The sequence below is a fragment of the Fulmarus glacialis genome, unplaced genomic scaffold, assembly GCF_000690835.1.
Source record: "Fulmarus glacialis isolate BGI_N327 unplaced genomic scaffold, ASM69083v1 scaffold5522, whole genome shotgun sequence".
Lineage (NCBI taxonomy): Eukaryota > Metazoa > Chordata > Aves > Procellariiformes > Procellariidae > Fulmarus > Fulmarus glacialis.
The window spans coordinates 1-17,941 of NW_009199649.1; the positions used below are offsets into that span (position 1 = coordinate 1).

The following is a 17,941-nucleotide window of genomic DNA, read 5'->3' on the forward strand; positions in this document are numbered from 1 at the left end:
CCACGGTAGCCTGGGCCGCACGGGAGAGGTGTGAGGCTGCCCCCGGTCCCACACACACATCGCTGCTGGGGGCCTTCGTGCGAGGAGAAGGCTCGAGTAAAAGAATAGCTTCACTTGTTGGAAGGGTGTGTCGTGCCCAGGCATCTTCACGCAGGGAGTGCTGCTATGGGTCTGTTTTAAAAAAAATAAAACAGTAGTCTTAGCAGCAAAATTCCTTTAGCGTGGTGAGAGCAGGCTAGTGAGTGGAGAAGTGAAGGGAGACCGGTTTAATGCACGTTTAGGGATTGAATAAGTACCAGTACTTATCATTGGCACATAAACCAAAGCTTTAGTTGAACTAAACAGTTATAGGTAGGTTTTAAGATGAATTAAGCATGTTTATTCTCAGTTCAACAAATGTAAAAGAAAAATCACTTTTCATCTAGATAACTACAACTCCAATGTAGCTTGCATAGCGTTGCAAAATGGGGAACGCAAGTTTGAGGTGACCAGAATACTCTTTTAAAAAAGCAAAACGGCTCTGAAGCATATCTTTCTAGGTGTAAATGGTAATTCAGGTCAGTTTAGCTAGTACGGAAAATGATCTCAGTGAAGGAGTGTTAAAAGTCATTCTTCCCTACCCTTTTTTATTTTATGTTTTCACGTATCTTTGTTTTGCATCTCTTTTAAATGATGTTTGTTAACTGCAGTCTATGGCATGCATCACTGCCATGTAGTTTTTCATGCAGCTTGTCCAGTCTCTTCCACAGTTCTGAAACAATCCTATGCAATTGCTAAAGCTGGAAGTTTGGAAGTGACCTAATTCTCTAATTTCATCTTCATTTCTCTGCATTTCTGAGATTCTTTTTAAATAGCAGTTACTGACAGTGAGAAATATTTGATTAAGTTGCTAACAATTCTGTGCACTGTTAAAGGATGTTGCCTCACTGGAGATAAAAACCCCATTTTAGAAAACTTGGATATTTAAAATATGAACCAAGTAAATGGCTGCAAGTGTTCCTTTCAGTTATCATCTTTTTTCAGAATTGTTACTAAATAAACAGCATTTCTTTAAGTATCTGTTCAGTTGTTGCTGTGGGAGAAGTGATGTATACATATAGAATAACCTACTTCATTAATTGGGGTGGGGTTTCTATGATTTTTCATAGGAAAGTAATGGGTTTTGATTATTTTGTTGAACTTGTCTGTAATGAGGCAAGGCTGTCATTTACTATAGGTAAGAATTCTGCTTTACTATAGTAAATTCTTAGATAAAATTAATCCAAAGTACAGCTCCATACTCATTGCTAAAGTGTTTTCTTACTGGTGCTCTGAAATGCTGGATCAATATCAACTGAAAAGTTAGTCTGAGATGGTTCGTTACTGTGCTTTGCCTTGGGCTATCTGAGCTGCAGCAGATTATCCGTGTAGTTTGGTCAAATACTTGTCTGGTTGTTGTAAATTGATCCTAATCTGGTAGTCACTCTGATTGTTCAGGAAAGAAAAAAAGACTTTGAATTTTCAGGGGAAGAACAAGCATTGACTGTTACAGATATAATTTGCTCTGGAAATGAGAATGTGGTTTAGTGATCCGTGCATTCATTGTCTGGACACCAGAGAAGATTGTGGTGGAAAGGCTTTTCTGTAAAGATTTGGAGGTAGCTGTTTTAACACGTGATTACTCTAGAAATATCTGTATGACTAACAACCAGGGTAGCTGTGTGGAAAGACTCCCCTAGCACATAAAGAATTTTACTGGTAAAACTTACATATATTATTTTTTGCTCATTATCACATCATTACAAAGGTTAGGAGAGTTTGTCAATGTGAACTAATAATAGAAGTATTGCTAGATACATATTCTTAATACAGGCATAGATTTGTAAGAGGGAGGGAAAATTTCTTGGTCATTTGAAAGTGGAAGTGTTGCTTTTTCACCACTGATTCTATTTTTGTAAGGCTAAGTACCACCTCTTACTGAGGTTTTTAATACCTCAATTCAGAAGAATATTTGCCCTTAATGGAAATAAAAAGCATTTTGCTCTTCAGACTGGTTCCAGGACTGGCCAAAACCACTTTGCCCAACAATACCAAAACGTCGCTGGACAGCAAATGTTTCAGTACCTTTTGCATATGTGTTGTGGTTTAACCCGGCAGGCAGCTAAACACCACACAGCCATTCGCTCACTCCCCTTACCTCGGGTGGGATGGGGAGAGAATCGGGCGGGGGGGAAGTAAAATTCATGGGTTGGGATAAAGACAGTTTAATAGGACAGAAAAGGAAGGAGAAATAATAATAATGATAAAAGAATATACAAAATAAGTGATGCATAATGCAATTGCTCACCACCCACTGACCGATTCCCAGCCAGTCCCCGAGCAGCGATTGCCGTCCCCTGGCCAACTCCCCCCAGTTTATATACTGAGCATGACATCACAGGGTATGGAATACCCCTTCGGCCAGTTAGGGTCAGCTGTCCTGGCTGTGCCTCCTCCCAGCTTCTCGCTGGCAGGGCATGAGAAGCTGAAAAGTCCTTGAGTAGGGTAAGCACTAGTCAGCAACAACTAAAACATCAGTGTGTTACCAACATTCTTCTCATCCTAAATCCAAAACGCAGCACTATACCAGCTACTAGGAAGAAAATTAACTCTATCCCAGACAAAACCAGAACAATATGAGAAAGTTTCCAGGGATACATAAAAAGATAATAAAAGCTGGTAGGGAGAAAACAATCCGGTAGACTGCTGCTTCCTCTGCTGTCATAAGGGGGACAATATATACATCTATATCTAAAGTGTAGAACATAGGCTTTTTTTTATACAATGTGAAGCATGTGATGGGTTGTAAAGCCTGATAACAGATATGAAAGATGCCAGCAAGTACTTGAAGGAAGTTTGGTTGCCACCATTCTGTGGCTTATAAATGGAAGTTATATATAAAAAACTAGCTTGCCTGAGGGCTGGCTAGACCTCTGCATTTGTCAGTATTGATTTGCTGATACCATTAAAGAGAGAATATTTTATGTGCCACAAAGAACAGTCACCTTTCCAAAAAGTGACATGAATGTTCCAAAGTAACTCATTCTACCAGTGGCTAACAACTATGTGTTAAAACAACTCACATTTTTTTGCATGGTAAGGTTATTTCTTACATTCCTAACCTATAAGGCAACTGGAATTTTTGTGACATCTTGAGAAGGAAGGTGGCTTTTTGTTTATTTGAAATGGAAGTGCTGGTTTTTTTGAAAATCCTGTGTATAAAAGTCAAAGTTGATTAACTAAAATATTCTTACAATCCCATGTGCTTTGCATTCTTACTAATGCCTCAAATATATCTTTGGTAGGTACTATGCAGTTTAGATCTACCATTACTACTTCTAACCCTAGAATTAGAATAGAATAGAATAGTTCAGTTGGAAGGGACCTTCAATGATTATCTAGTCCAGCTGCCTGACCATTTCAGGGGTGACTGAAAGTTAAAGCGTGTTATTAAGGGCATTGTGCAAATGCCTCTTAAACACTGACAGGCTTGGGGCATTGACCACCTCTCTAGGAAGCCTTTTTCAGTGTTTGACTATGCTCTCAGTAAAGAAATGCTTCCTAATGTCCAGTCTGAACCTCCCCTGACTGATGCAGCGTTGAGGCATTCCCAGGCGTCCTGTCACTGGATCCCAGGAAGGAGAGCTCAGCACCTCCCTCTCCACTTCCCCTTCCCAGGAAGCTGTAGAGAGCAATGAGGTCACCCCTCAGCCTCCTGTTCTCCAAACTAGACAAGCCCAAAGTCCTTAGCTGCTCCTCACAGGACATGCCTTCCAGCCCTTGCAGCAGCTTTGTTGCCCTCCTCATTCAAGGACCTTCACATCCTTCTCAAATGGCAGGGCCCAGAACTGCACACAGTACTCGAGGTGAGACCGCAGCAGCGCTGAATACAGCAGGCTAATCTCCTCTTTTGACCGCCTGGCTATGCTGTGTTCGATGCACCCCAGGATGCGGTTTGTCCTCTTGGCTGCCAGGGCACGCTGCTGACTCAGGTTGAGCCTGCTGTCGACCAGCATCCCCAGATTCCTTTCTGCAAGGCTGCTCTCCACTCCCCATTTATACTTGTGCCCAGCGTTACTCCATCCTAGGTGCAGAATCCAGCATTTGTTCTTGTTAAATTTCACGCCATTGATGATTTCCCAATGCTCCAATCTATCCAGAACCCTCTGCAATTATTGTATTATTATATTTACTATGGCACTTACTGACGTATCATTGTATAAACTGTAACTGTGATATTACAGTCATAATACAACTGTTTAAATGTAATAAAGTGCTTGTGACATAGTGTCACTATCTGAGAAATAAGCAGTAAGTGTTGTTTTAAGATGCTTTGTCAATAAACTAATATTTAATGTTTCTGAAGGTTCGTGATATACATCTTGCTGCTTGCAAGTTTGTTCTCCTTAATTAAAAATGAACAGTACAAGGCAACTGTCCATGCTACATAGTTCTTTCCCTGCCACTTTTCTTCACTTCAGCACTGCTAATATAAAAAATGCTAGTTAGTCTTTGAAAATATTTGTTACTGCTGTTCTGACACTGAACATACTCAGAAAAATAAGCAAAGAGGGCCACAGTGTTTCTCATGGAGCTAAAGAGGAAGACAATGCAAAATAGAAAAGGGCAAACATCAAGAGCAGTTTCTATCTTAAGACTTTTGAAGGAATCTCAAGTGTTACTTGCCTAAAATTTTTCATGCATTTGCTGCCTCACTTCATGAGACTATTGTGCATGTTGATTTTCTTAAAAAAATATAATTCTGTTTTAATACTGTTGCTAAAGTTATTTCAGAGAGATTAAGCAATAAAGTACTTAAATTAGGAAAGACACATTGCTTCAGAAAATTCATTGGAAAGCAATATTTCAAGGACCATTAGGAATGTTTGATTTAGTAAACAAGGTCCATGTATAAAAGTTTGATTTACAGAAAGTTGTGATCAAACATACAGTTTGATCATCATCACTAAAGAATATGAACTAGAAAAGGATAAATAGGATTTTGGGAGTTCTTTGTAGGCCAGAAGCTGGGTTGAATGAATTTAAAAGAAGATTTCAAGTAGGTATCCAAATGTCTAAAGAGAAAGGAAAATCTAGTAAGAGAAGTGGATATAAAGAGATCTTTTTTCAGCTCTTTCTCTTCTCATCTGTGAAAGGTTACCTCTTCAATTTTGCCACTGCTGCTACAAAAAAGATATCTGAATCCGTTGCCGAAACAGCACATACGATAAAGAAGTCTGTAGAAGAAGGAAAAATCGACAGTATCATTGACAAGGTATTTTATTTCTTGATACTCGATCTGAAAGATCTGCTTGCTTGCTTACTGTTGTTGTAATGTGTAGCAAATCTGGCATGTGATAACATTTCTTTAAGCTGGCTTTAGGAATTAGGTATTTCAAGAGCAGGTATCTCCTGTCATGATAAATGATGTGACTGAAATATTTATTTAGGGTAGACATGCCAAAAAATGGTCACTGCTTTACTCAGTACTGCACCTGTGTTCCATTCCTTCAGGATGTAGATACACTGGAGAAAGACCAGAAGAAAATAGGAAAAATGCTGGCATAGGAGGAAAGGCTGGAAGAGTTAGTAGAGACAGGCAGTTGGGGCGTGTCTGGGAGATGTTTGGGTTGGGTTTTCTTCTCCAGTTCATTTAGGTGGAAAGAGGAATGCCATAGCCTGCATCTTAAATACATCTCTGAAGCAAGATTTAGAATTAGCTCAGCTTTGTGGATATTGTATACTAAGACCCTAGAGCTATACAGGTATGGTTTCATAAGACCCAGTGAGTTAATGAAACAGCTTACTATTGTCCTGTTCTTTTTCCCCCGCCTGACCCAACTTACCTGTTGCCCTCCCTGTTCCTGGCTGCCAGCTCCAGTTGCTTAACTTCTGCCAGCAAGTGTTCTTCCAGTGCTTTAAGTCATGAACTTGGTAGAAAGAAAAAAAAAAAAAAAAGCAGCAATAAGTACTATGTAGTGTTCTGTGTCTTTTAGCAAGGGTAGCTCGGGAGGGAAAGGGAAAGGGAACTGGCAAAACCAACACAGCTGTAGTGGGACTGTGCATGCAGGAGTGTCAGACACGGGAGATGCAGCCAGACCCCTCGTCCAGCTCCTGTCTCTCAAACACCCCTTCAGGGGAACTAAAGTGTTTCCTTTTTTTTTTTAAATACAGTGAAATTCAATTTCTTGATATAATTAGTTTTCATGTTGTCTTCCAAATTAATCATCAAATGACACTTCTAAATGTCTGTTATGATCAAATTTTGTCTCCAGATTTCATTGACTTTTTAGTGACAATTGTCTATATATAATAGCAAAGTTATATTTCCTACTACAGTATATTAGAGTCTAATGTAATTGTGATCCACATCAAAAAGGAAAAATTGAGTAAGAAGGTTATTTGGTAATTTAATACACAAATAATAATGCTCATAAGAAACTGTAGCTAAGTACCTACAGCATATTTTATGCCTAAAATAACATTTTCTTTTTTCTGTGAATGCCTTAGAGTAATATGAATTCCCTGTTTTGACTAGTAAGTTTACATAGGGGAGAAACAGATTATAGCTATATCATCGTAAAGCTTTTGTCTTACACTATATAAATTATTTTATTCCATAAATACCAAAAATTCATATAACTTACAACCAGGAGGAACCACAATGATCTATTTGTATAACGGGCACTACAGTAGTTCTGTCACTGATATTAAACTGAAATGCGAGGTTGTTGAAGGAAAAAAATTTATAGGAATTTATCAGGATTTAGCTTGAAGACTTGCATGCTTTTTGGCAAGTTGTTAAGCCATAGACCTCACCGTGTAAAATTTGTATTTTGTGAGTGGTTTAAGTATTCATTTCTAGCTTCATGGTTTTTTGCCTCTGCTTTCAACTACAGAACAACATTTGCATTGTTACTTCTAGATTATGGCATGCTGACTTCTGAGACCATTCTCCATGTTTTAATTCTAAATTAAATGTAGGATATTTCTGAACACATTTTTTTGACGAAAATTTGTCAACAACATAAATGGAGAAATGATTTTATGTCCGCTAAGCATACATTCTGAAAATCATACTAAACGGTTTTACAAGTCTGATTTATTGCAATGGATATATTTCTTAGGCAACTCTTGAAACTTATTGTAAGGCCAAGGGTATCTTTAAGTGTCTAATGCTTTAAAAACATGCTTAAATAGGTCTAAACAGTTAGTCTATGTTGTCTGTATTTGATATAGTAAGGCAGTAAGTGTATATGCATAGTATACTGATGTTCAAATTACCAGCTAGGATTTTCCTTTTTTTTTTTTCCATCCCCTGAACTTGATAAAACTATAAATATAATTTTGAAAGCGTAAACAATAGTTTAAACTTTTAAAGGTAAAATCAAATGTTTCAGAAAAAGGGGAATGTATGATTTACACGAAACACCTTTAATTAACTTCCAAAAAGGGCCACCAGGGTTATAAGAATATGATATAGCAGTGTATTTGAAAGCACTTTCAGAGTGAACATGAAACAAGAGGAGTGAAATCTTGTTTTTATTGTGGTTCCCTAATTTTTATTTTAGACAATTATTGGAGATTTTCAGAAGGAACAGAAAAAATTTGTCCAAGAGCAGCAAACAAAAAAATCAGGTAATGTATACTTTTTTTGATAATACATAACATTACATAAGCTAAAACTTGCTGCAAGCTGGATAATTGAGCTATATCTAAACCTAATCTATCAAAACTCTGTTTAATGAAACACATTATGGCAGAACTTAACATATATTGTGGAGTAGGAAGATGACATTTTTAAGTGAGGTTAGTGTTACATTGTCTAGTTGGTTTAGATTTGCTTTTTTAACCAAATTCAGCTTTATGAAATTAACTCAGATCACTGTACTAGCAAAGCTGATCTCTTACTGCTTTGAATCTTAAGCCTGTGTATTTGTTGAAAACAGGCATGCTGATTACCTTTCTTTTGAGCTTTAGCAATCATGTCACATTTTCATAATGAAATGAAAAACATAGGTTAGGGTTTGCACTATAGTATTTAATTAGTTTCTCTGTAGGAGTTGCTCTGCTTACATTAAAGGCATAATTGCTCTTTTGCTTTCCCATAAGTCATTTGCTTTATAATTATCTGTGATCTAAATCCTTTGAGTTATCCAGCCATGTACTACTGACATCAGTGGATCTATTTGAGACTTAAATTTTTTTTTTTTCTACATTCCATTTCATCATTGGCTTTTATCTCTTTGAATGTGTTACCTGAATGTAATAATTTCTGACAGTTTGAATAATTAGTGGCTTTATTGTTAATCTTGAAAATGAGTTGGTTTTAAATGGATCATGATAAAATTTTTCATACTGTCTGTTGTTAGTGTGTTAGTCTGGTTTCTTCTTGCAAGGCTGCTTATCTGATCGTGTTGTCTCTATTTCTATCTCTTCGTCTCTTAGTAAACTTTGGCATCTGTTACTATATTTCTACAAGTTTCATGAAAATAGGTAGCTAGATTGACGAAAGAAGGAGTAATAGATGGCCTAACTGAAAGAAGCATTAGCATCAGATGTGAATCCATGTGGTGAAAGAGTTTGCTGATATCAGGTGCATAGGCAAATAAGCATTGTTAGTTTTAAGTGCACAAGAATTATTTGTTAACTGTTACAGATGCATCATAATGTCTCTGTAGGCTGAATTTGCATTGACAGTGAAGAGATTAATAGATTTCTATACATCTACAATAGTTTATTTTCCTCTATGTACAGCCTACAGAACTATTTTGGAAGTATCTGTGTAAATATATAAATCAGCTGAACTCGAGTATGCTTATTCAGTGTATAACGTGTTGTAATTTATAACAAATTTATTACTTTTCTCCATCATTAAAGAATTGGTGTCTTCTGGGTGTTAGAAAATTAAGACAATAGTAAATGATTTTGAAAACTCAGTTTAGACAAAGTTTACATGTTTAGAGTGAATCTAGAAATGTCTATTTGCAGGCAGCTTAACCAGTTATATATCACTACTTCAGTAAGTAAACTAAAATGCTCCAAGTTCTGACTGAACAGACTGCAAAGAAATCCCCACAGTTTTAGTTTTACAATAACAGAAATCAGCAACTATTTTTTTTTTTTTACCTCTGATAAGCAAAGATCCATTCCTAGAGTTTCTCTCTTATGCCTTGAGCTTAGCGTAGGAAAAAGGAACAATGAATTTGCTTAATGGTATAAGTCTGCTTATTTTTGTGATGTTATATGTTACTTTATGTAAAGTGGTTGTTTGGGTTTTTTTTAAAGTAATACACATGCAATTATTTTCCTCCCTTCAATAACAGAAGCAGCAGTGCCTCCCTGGGTAGACAGCAATGAAGAAGAGACAATTCAACAACAAATACTGGCCTTATCAGCAGTAAGTATTTCATTTCCAGTAAGATTTGAAATTCTTCTGTTGGAGAGGTTGAAACTTCCTTTTTTTTCAAAGTAAGTTTGGCTGGCATTATTAAATTATGTATTTTCAGTATACTTCTTTTAATGTGTCTGTCACTGCACTGATCATGTGCAGGAGTAAATAGTTCTTTCAGTATGAACTTGAGCCAAAGTAGATCCCCAATATAATTTTTTATTTTTATAAAGGCTTTACAGGTTTGTGGTATGAAAGAATTATGTGGGAAGTGGAATTGCTTTGCTGGTCTTGTGTATGAAATATGATATCCTTTTTCTGATACCAGTTAATAACCATAAATATGTATTTCAAAGGATAAAAGAAATTTTCTACGGGATCCTCCAGCAGGTGTGCAGTTTAATTTTGATTTTGATCAAATGTACCCTGTTGCAATGGTGATGTTACAAGAAGATGAACTTCTCAATAGGATGAGGTTTGATCTCGTTCCCAAACAGTAAGTAATTTCTGCTGGTAACTATGTATGGTTGTACTTTTAATGTGTCTATAAATATTTGTAAATTACTTCTTTTTCTTTTCACTTCCTTCAATTCTTTATTTATGTACTTCTTCTATATGTATTTTATATCTGCTAATTTCGAATGCATGGAATATTGTATGTGCATTGCGGTTTAGCAATTAGAGGAAAGAACAGAAGTAGATCTGTGAGACATTCAGAACTAAAAAGGACCTGTTGACTTGAGTATAGGAGAGACCTTAAATTTTTCCGTGTCCCCTGTGCTAAAATAATTGAAAATCTTTTTCCCAAACAAAGGTAAATGCAGCAACAAAAATGTTCAGATCTATGGGTGTAACTGACACCCAAAAAGGTTATTAGAGATAGTCAGAGACCCCATGGAGAAATGGTAAAAGAATGCATCACAAAACAGCAGCAATGCAAGCCAGAAAAACTGGTTTGAATAGGCAATGGGAAAAGCTCTGTGTTGTGACTGCCTTCCTTCTAGTGGACCTAACTAAAAGATCCATAAGGTCTTTGTTCCAGCAGTTATGGCCTATTCTAGTATGGCTTCTTGATCCCAGCTTTATTCCAGTGCTGTTCTCCTTCTTTGCCCAGTCCCAGACTCTGCTCCTTAAGGACCTTTCATAGGTCAACATTCTTGTTAAGTAGGAGTTCCCAACATTAGTCTCTTGTCTAAGGATGGAAACAGAAAAGAAAACATCTTTCTTTGTGCACTTTTCTATCTTAAATCTCCTCCTTTTATAAGCCTTCCTAGCTCCTTATTTTATTTACCCCCTTCCCTGCTGTTCTTTGTAGCTGTCAGTCCTAAACCTCTGCCCATATTCCAGGTCTTCATCAGATCTGTCTCTGATGCTCTCTCTTCAGCCTCTGGTCATGCTATCCTTGCCTATCCTACCCCATTGCTTAATAAGGTTTTTTTCTGTTCTTAGTCTCAGTAGTCACTGTTTGTCTGAATGGGCGGGAAGGTAACTTCAGTCTCTTCTTTCTTTCTTTTTTGACCTACACACATTCCTCCCCATGGGCCTTGCCATTTCTGGCTTCTCTTCCCTCTGGGTTAAAATTAGGTCTTTTCTTGCTTGCTGGAGGATTATGAGAGGGAAATGTTACCTAAAAAATGGGATAGTCTCCTGCTTATCAGAGCTGGTCATTTCCGAGATGGCAGTTTCTAGTTACTAAAGGTCCTGCGGACATGCTGAAAGATGTGAAGATAGTGAAATAGTTCTGCTGCAAACTAGGAATGGCTTCTGCCTATAGATCAAAGATGTTCCAGTTCCAACGGAGGTCTAGGGAAGATGTAGATTAATATGGTTTGACAATAATAGAATGTTGGTTTTAGAGAGTAAGTGAAGAGAACAGGGTTATTTGGCTTGTTGGGTTTGTTTACATAATTTGGCACGAGAGATGGAACAGCATGATATTGTTACAGATTACGTATTGCTGCATGCTGTTAAGCTTTTTTTAAAGAAATAACTATTATTATTAATATCAATATTATTATTAATTATTTTATTATTATTATATGTTCAAGTCCATTGTAACTGTCTTGTAAGAGATCAAGAACTTGTACAATGATGGATTTTTTTCAACTGTGTTAATATCACAAATTGCTAAGTTTTTACTTAAAAGGCAGCTATGTCTACTCCTTTCCTCTGCGTATTTAATTTTATTTCATCGCTAGATAGTAAAAGGAACCATATTTCCAAATGTAATAATCAAAATCTGTTTGTTCTCGCTAGCGTAAAGGAGGAGGTGTTCTGGAGAAATTATTTCTACAGGGTGTCCCTAATTAAACAGTCTGCACAACTCACCGCACTTGCAGCTCAACAGCAAGCAGTAGGAAAAGAAGAGAACAAAGGTAGAGAAGAGGATAGTCAACTGAAAGGTATGGAAAAGATTTGTTTTAACACAGCTCATTAAGTTTATGTCATGCATACTGACTGTATGCATTAGTCACATCGAATTTTTATCCTGGATTTCCTATGAAGTGAGAGCTTCTCTCATCATACTTGGTCTGTTTGTCCAGATGAGGGAAGAGGGGGCTCCTAGTGCTTCTAAGCTGTTTTCCAATTTCAGCCAGAAGAGTGGAAATCTCAAGAGATGAAATTTTGTACTTGGCTTATAACAGCTCAGCACCACTAGTGGTCTCTGGTATGCTTTTTTGTCTTGTCAGAAAGAAGTAGGAGGTACTTTTGGTTCACCTGATAAGACAACAGGTACTAGCCAACCCAGCCAGCTGGCATATGGTTTGCTCTTGGCTTTTGCTTAGGCCTCAGGCCAAACAAAGTTAGTGATATTGGGTTAGAATTACTCCGGTGGTGGAGGCAGAGAGCATGCAGGACATGAAAGGCACATAGTGTATTATAGAAATGGAGGAAGATGGGGACCAGGAGGCTACCTGGGATTCAACCTTGAGATGAAAACGTAGGCATCTTCAGTTACACTGATCAGTTTATACAGATTATTCTTACTGACCCTCTTATGAACCATTGGGCATCTTTATCTACATGCAAACAAATTCTGCAAGCAGGAATATATGCAGCTTAAAGAGTATAAAGCAGTTACTGGCTAAGACACAAAAGATAACTAGTAGCTCATTAAATCTTAGCTTAAGCTAGGTATGCTCACCACCCCTGGTAAGACACCTGAAGAATATTGGCAGGCTGGGTAGGCATTAGGCAGAAGGAAAAAGCCTTTTGTTTGTGCTGCATGGAACAGATTCTCATATCCCCATCAATAAATTGTCATCATCTATGAAGTCCATTAATGCTGATGTCCTGTTGACACTGCTGGCCTGACTGACAACCAACTGATCACTGCCAAGTTGACTTCTTTTTCCCCCTTTTTGGATATAATATCTTTCCATATTGGTATTTTTCCTCTTGAGCCCTTGCACTGCTAATGATCCCATCTTTCTAATCCTACCTCAGTTTCTAATTTCACCTTTCTTATCTTTTTACAGAGTTTCTGACAGCTCTTTTGCACAACTTGGCAATTTTCTGCACAGCCTGAGCTAAGGTTACTCAGCTGAGCCTTGGCTTCTTGGACACAGGCAGTTGAACCTTGGGGTGAAGGGGAGGTTACAATGGGAATTACAGAGCCAGGCTTGCATGTTGCATAGAAGATACCTTTTCAAAAAGGACTGTAGTAGTCTCCTCAAGTTTTTTTTTTGTGTGTGTGCCTTTTCTGTCAGTTTGTCTCATTCTGTTTCTCATAGGTTCTGTTCAGAGCATGCATGTGTTGGCATAGGCAAGGTCCCCATCTAGAATGAACAAAGTAGTTTTCTCTGAGTTAAAATCCAAGCAATGCTGACAGGACAGCTCACTCCAGGATCTACTTCAGACCAAGAGGCACCAATTCTGACTTCTTTTATCCAGGACAGTTGTTTATGTCCCGATGGGCTATGTACAATAAAACATTGCAAAGTCCCCATTTTGAACAGCATGCTGTCAATCATAGAAACACTACTCATGCTATTTCAGGCTTTGTAAGCTTAAAAAAAAATCATGGCCTCACTTGAGCATATTACATGGAGCACAGAAGAGATCTAGGCCAAATCTATGCAAAGTGACCACAAGTCATGTGCCCTCCAGAATATGCTAGCCTTTGAGGAGAGTAGCTACTGCCAGCACACACCAGTGGGCTGTAGGGACCAGGGTTCCCTCCCTGGGAAGATTGACAAAGACAGTATAGAAATAGCCCAACGGCCCAACATGATTTATGTGTTTACTATAATGATGTAATTCTGCTCAGTATCAGAAGATTGCTTTAAGCAAAGGAGTACAGAACTTATGTTTGTTTTTTTTTCTATACCTTTAATTTAAAATATGTGCAGGTTAAAAAATGAAGTTGAGAATTACATGATAGTGAATCCTACTGGTTTTGTAGTTTTGTAAGCATGTTCTTTTCTCTCCATAGAAACAGAAGAGCAATAGAGGAAATGTGATTATATGGAGAAACAACTGATCAGTTTTGTGGAAGCTGAGACTTCATTTTTTTCCTTGTTAAATGTGCTACGCTAACTCTTTTGTCTTTACCTTTCAGTGCAGACTGTATTTAGGCTCGTTTCCTACTTACCTGTTCATGTCATACCACTTCTACACTCCCACCATATTCAGCTCCCATTTTTGTCATTTTCTGTGAGCAAATTGTGTTTACTGTACCCTGTGCAGGTGCCATCAACTTAGGAAATCACTAGGATTGTCATGATTTCGTAAACCTTTGCACCTAACTGGCATCTAAATGCGTTTATCTAATTTTCGTTCTTTCTTGGATTTCTTTATTGTTATGATTTTTTTAATCTTTTTTGGATTTCTGTTCCTCTGGGTTTTTTATGACATCAACTGATAGGATTATATTATAGACTGTTAAGAGTAGTGACTGTCTTCTCCTCTGCTTTCTGTAGTGCCTCACAATAGATCTTTGAGTATTGGATCTTCTCATTTGCTACTGCATTGAGTCCTTTGAATAGAGGAAAAGGTTGCATTTGGAAAGATTAGAAACATAAATAGAAGATATTTTCTTCACTGTTGTTTATAAGCATATTCTCTGTGAAGTCTGTTTACTATCAGTATGCTTCCCCTTTCCACTGAGTTTTTTATTTGATTTCTGTTTCTGCATATCATTGCTTCAGTAAACCAATTTCAGAAAAAAAGAAAGCTGACACTGTTGTGGCTGATTGACTAGTCAAATAGAAGTTACTCTGTCGTTAATTACAGTGCTGAAGGTTTCCTTTATGCAAGCTAAATATGTAGTTAAACGGGCAGTCTTAAACTGTAAGTTCCTAGGGCAGCATAACCTCCTTACATATCTTCATTAAAAAAAAAAAAAAAAGCACTGTCTTTTGCCCTGTTGCGGATCTCATACAATTCAGAAGACCAGTATAGGATATGCAGATAAATTTACTGTCCTACTGACTGTATATTCTGTAATGGCAAAGATACATTTACCAGGCTGTAGTAAATACATGTTTTATTTGATTCAAAAATTGCATAGATTTGGGAAGCTCTGAATCATCTGTTATCTTTGATTCAAATAACCTTTTTGAAGGTTGGATTCCCTAATTGGAGGCTAAAACTGGAAGTAACTGCCTTTTGGTAACTCTTCATAACATTCAGAGTTTCTTCTTAAAGCTGACTGATGTCTATAAAATAGAATTAATTGCCTTCCATTTTTATCTCTGTCTGTCTCCTCCTTACCTGCTATTTTCACAAAGTTAAATTAGCATGGTTGATGTGAAAGGAAAAAAGAAGGGACATATGGAAGACATTCCACATTCTAGTGTAGAGACTATATAAGATCTATTACAAAATGCCAAGTTCTAGTCCTTCTCCAGTTATTAGTAACTATTTACTTGGGAATGAAGTTACCTCAGGGGCAGAGAGCACATCAGCAGTGGAAGAGACGATGCCGGACCAGTAGATCCAGAACAGTGCTAATGGTATGTTAGTCACATCAGACTGGTGCATGGCCCAGTGCAGAGCTGCTGTGCTGCTTCTGCATGAGAGCAGCAGATGGAGCTTGAGACACCTCTCTTGTGCGGTGCTTTGGGCACTCGGTGCTGAACAGTTATGAGTTAGTGCCATATTCTACAGCCTCCCGAGGAGGGAGTGCTGGACCCTCTTTGGCTGTGGTGTTGCGTGCAATAACAGATCCTCTGACAACTGGGAAGGGGAAGGAAGAGAGAGGATGGGACAGAGCAGTGGGCATTGAATAGATGAGCTGTATAAGCAGTGACAGCTACCAATTAGGGAATTATTTTAATTAGAGCTGATCTTAATTTTAAAAATTAAACCTGAAATAATTCCCCCTTCAGAAATTGCTGAGTAAGCAGGAAGGGTCCACCTGGGCACACTGCAGTAAGCAGAGCTGCAAGCTCAGAGCTGCTTTGCATGTTTAAACAAATAGAACTGCTAAGCAAGCACTCAATTACTACCACAACCTGCCCAGTAGGTTAATTGTTCTTGCAGCCACCTGGCTCTTTACTGTGACTCCTCTGCCCTGCTAGTTGCGTGAGGAGGAAAGCTGGGGTGTTCCTTTACCTGCCAAGAAAAAAGATCTGTCCTTGCTTGTAAACAATCGTTGTCTTCCTAGTACCATGCTACTAAATACAGAATGCACGGTGAGTTTTCTTAGGAAATTGGGAACAGCTTCTAGGGTTTATGTTTTTCAGTGACTTCCTTTGCCTGTGTGAAAGAAGATAAGGCTGCGGAGCACTCTTCCCGTGTGCATTTAGGGGTGTACGTACAGATGCAGTCCGGTATACCCAAGAGCTAACTAGTACCCATGTCAGTAGTAGTACCCAACCAGGGGACTTTGAGAACTTCTATGATAGGCAGCAACTGGATTTGATGATCAAGTCTACACCTTTGTAACTTTAAAGATCTTGTGACATGTGGTGCAATCTGTGTTTTTAGAAGACATTTTTTCAAATGCCCAACTGTTCCTATTTACATAGTTCTTTGGATCGTTTTGAGGGGCAGAAGGGTTCTTGTGATTTAACTTTGGAGTCATAATGAGGAAATGGTTTGCTAAATTTGCCTTAAGAGTAGAAAATGGCTTCTCTTCCGTTTTGTTGTTGCAAATGCTTCACCTATGGCTGAATTCAGCCTTTAACCACCAGGATTCCTTAAAACTTAAAATACAATATTTCCTTGTACATTTAATAGCTATGCAGATGAAATGAGATCTTCATATATTTAAGTGTAATCTACCTTTTTTTTCCCCTCTTGATAGAAACAGTACGGCCAAAAACACCGCCTGTTACAATAAAGCCTCAAATAAAATCTCAAGAGGTAAAAATGCTGTTATATTTTATCTGGTATTTAGTATGTGAAACGGTTACTTAATAGGTAATTAGGCATCCTTTTGAGTAAGTTGTGCTATGAAACCGTAATAATATAGTATCTGACAGTCCTAACCTGCTGCTGTTTTGCTGTGTTATTAATTTTTAGTGCTACACTTTAAACTCATTTTCAGTAGAAAAAACACTAGTTTATCTGAAGAATACTTTCATTAGTATCCTGTACATTATAATAAAACATGTTTTTACTCTCTAGAGTGACATTTCCAAAATATTTCCAAAATGTCTGGAGTAGGTGGTTTGCATTGTATTTAGACAGGAGGGATGCCTCCATAAAAATATATTCATGTGCCATGTTCTGTCCAACTCTTCAGCAGTTGTCAGGCTTAACTATCGGAAATCTAAATGATGCATTGCAATAGCAACATTTTTTTTATTGCAACAGCAAGAAGAGTTTTGCTTGATACTGCAAAAACCTTTAATTTAGACACGTAATGACCCTTGTTCATTTCTGGATTGTAAAATCAGTGCCAGAGAACACTCTTGGCAGAAGCAGAGCTGTGCATTCACTTGCCAATAATACGCAGTGGACTAAATTGAGCTAGAAAGATCTCCAGAGAACTGTCCTCTCTTAATCTTTTTTGTGTGTAGGAAACTGTTACTGAATTCTGGTCAAAATTTAATATTAGTCTCAGGTACTGTTCTAAACTACTTATGAGTTTATTATTGTGTCTGAGGATTGCAAAAACAGAATTAAAGTTGTTAAGAGAACACAAAAAGGAGCCTAGGATGAAAAGCAGATCATTTTCAGTATAACTATATAACATTTTTGTCTGTACAAAAATACTCTTAAAGAAAAATAGCCCATAAAGAAAAATAGTTGTAAGAGTAATGCATTTAGTTTGGTTTTTTGCTGACTCTATCTAAAGGCAGTCAATCACATGAGTGGAAGTATGTATTGGTGACTTTTTTTTCCCTTTTTTGGATGAGCTTATACAAAACTATCTTCCTACAGGATGAGGAAGAGATTTCCACAAGTCCAGGTGTATCAGAATTTGTGAGTGATGCTTTTGATGCCTGTAATCTGAATCAGGAAGACCTAAGAAAAGAAATGGAACAACTGGTGCTAGACAAAAAGAGAGAAGAGACTTCAGTTGTAGAAGGTAAAGCTATTACCTTCTGTGTCTTTGTCCTGGTTTCAGCTGGGATAGAG

At 37.6% G+C, this 17,941-nt stretch overlaps 1 protein-coding gene across 1 annotated transcript; it reads left to right on the plus strand.

Moving 5' to 3' along the window:
• Window positions 1–5,089: 5,089 nt before the first annotated feature.
• Window positions 5,090–17,891, plus strand: SYAP1 (synapse associated protein 1; the record flags this gene model as incomplete). Its single annotated transcript, XM_009573320.1, has 7 exons — window positions 5,090–5,293; window positions 7,590–7,656; window positions 9,345–9,418; window positions 9,766–9,905; window positions 11,666–11,811; window positions 16,662–16,720; window positions 17,744–17,891. Coding segments are annotated over exons 1-7 (838 nt in total), but the record flags the coding sequence as incomplete, so codon positions are not given.
• Between the last annotated feature and the right edge of the window lie 50 nt (window positions 17,892–17,941).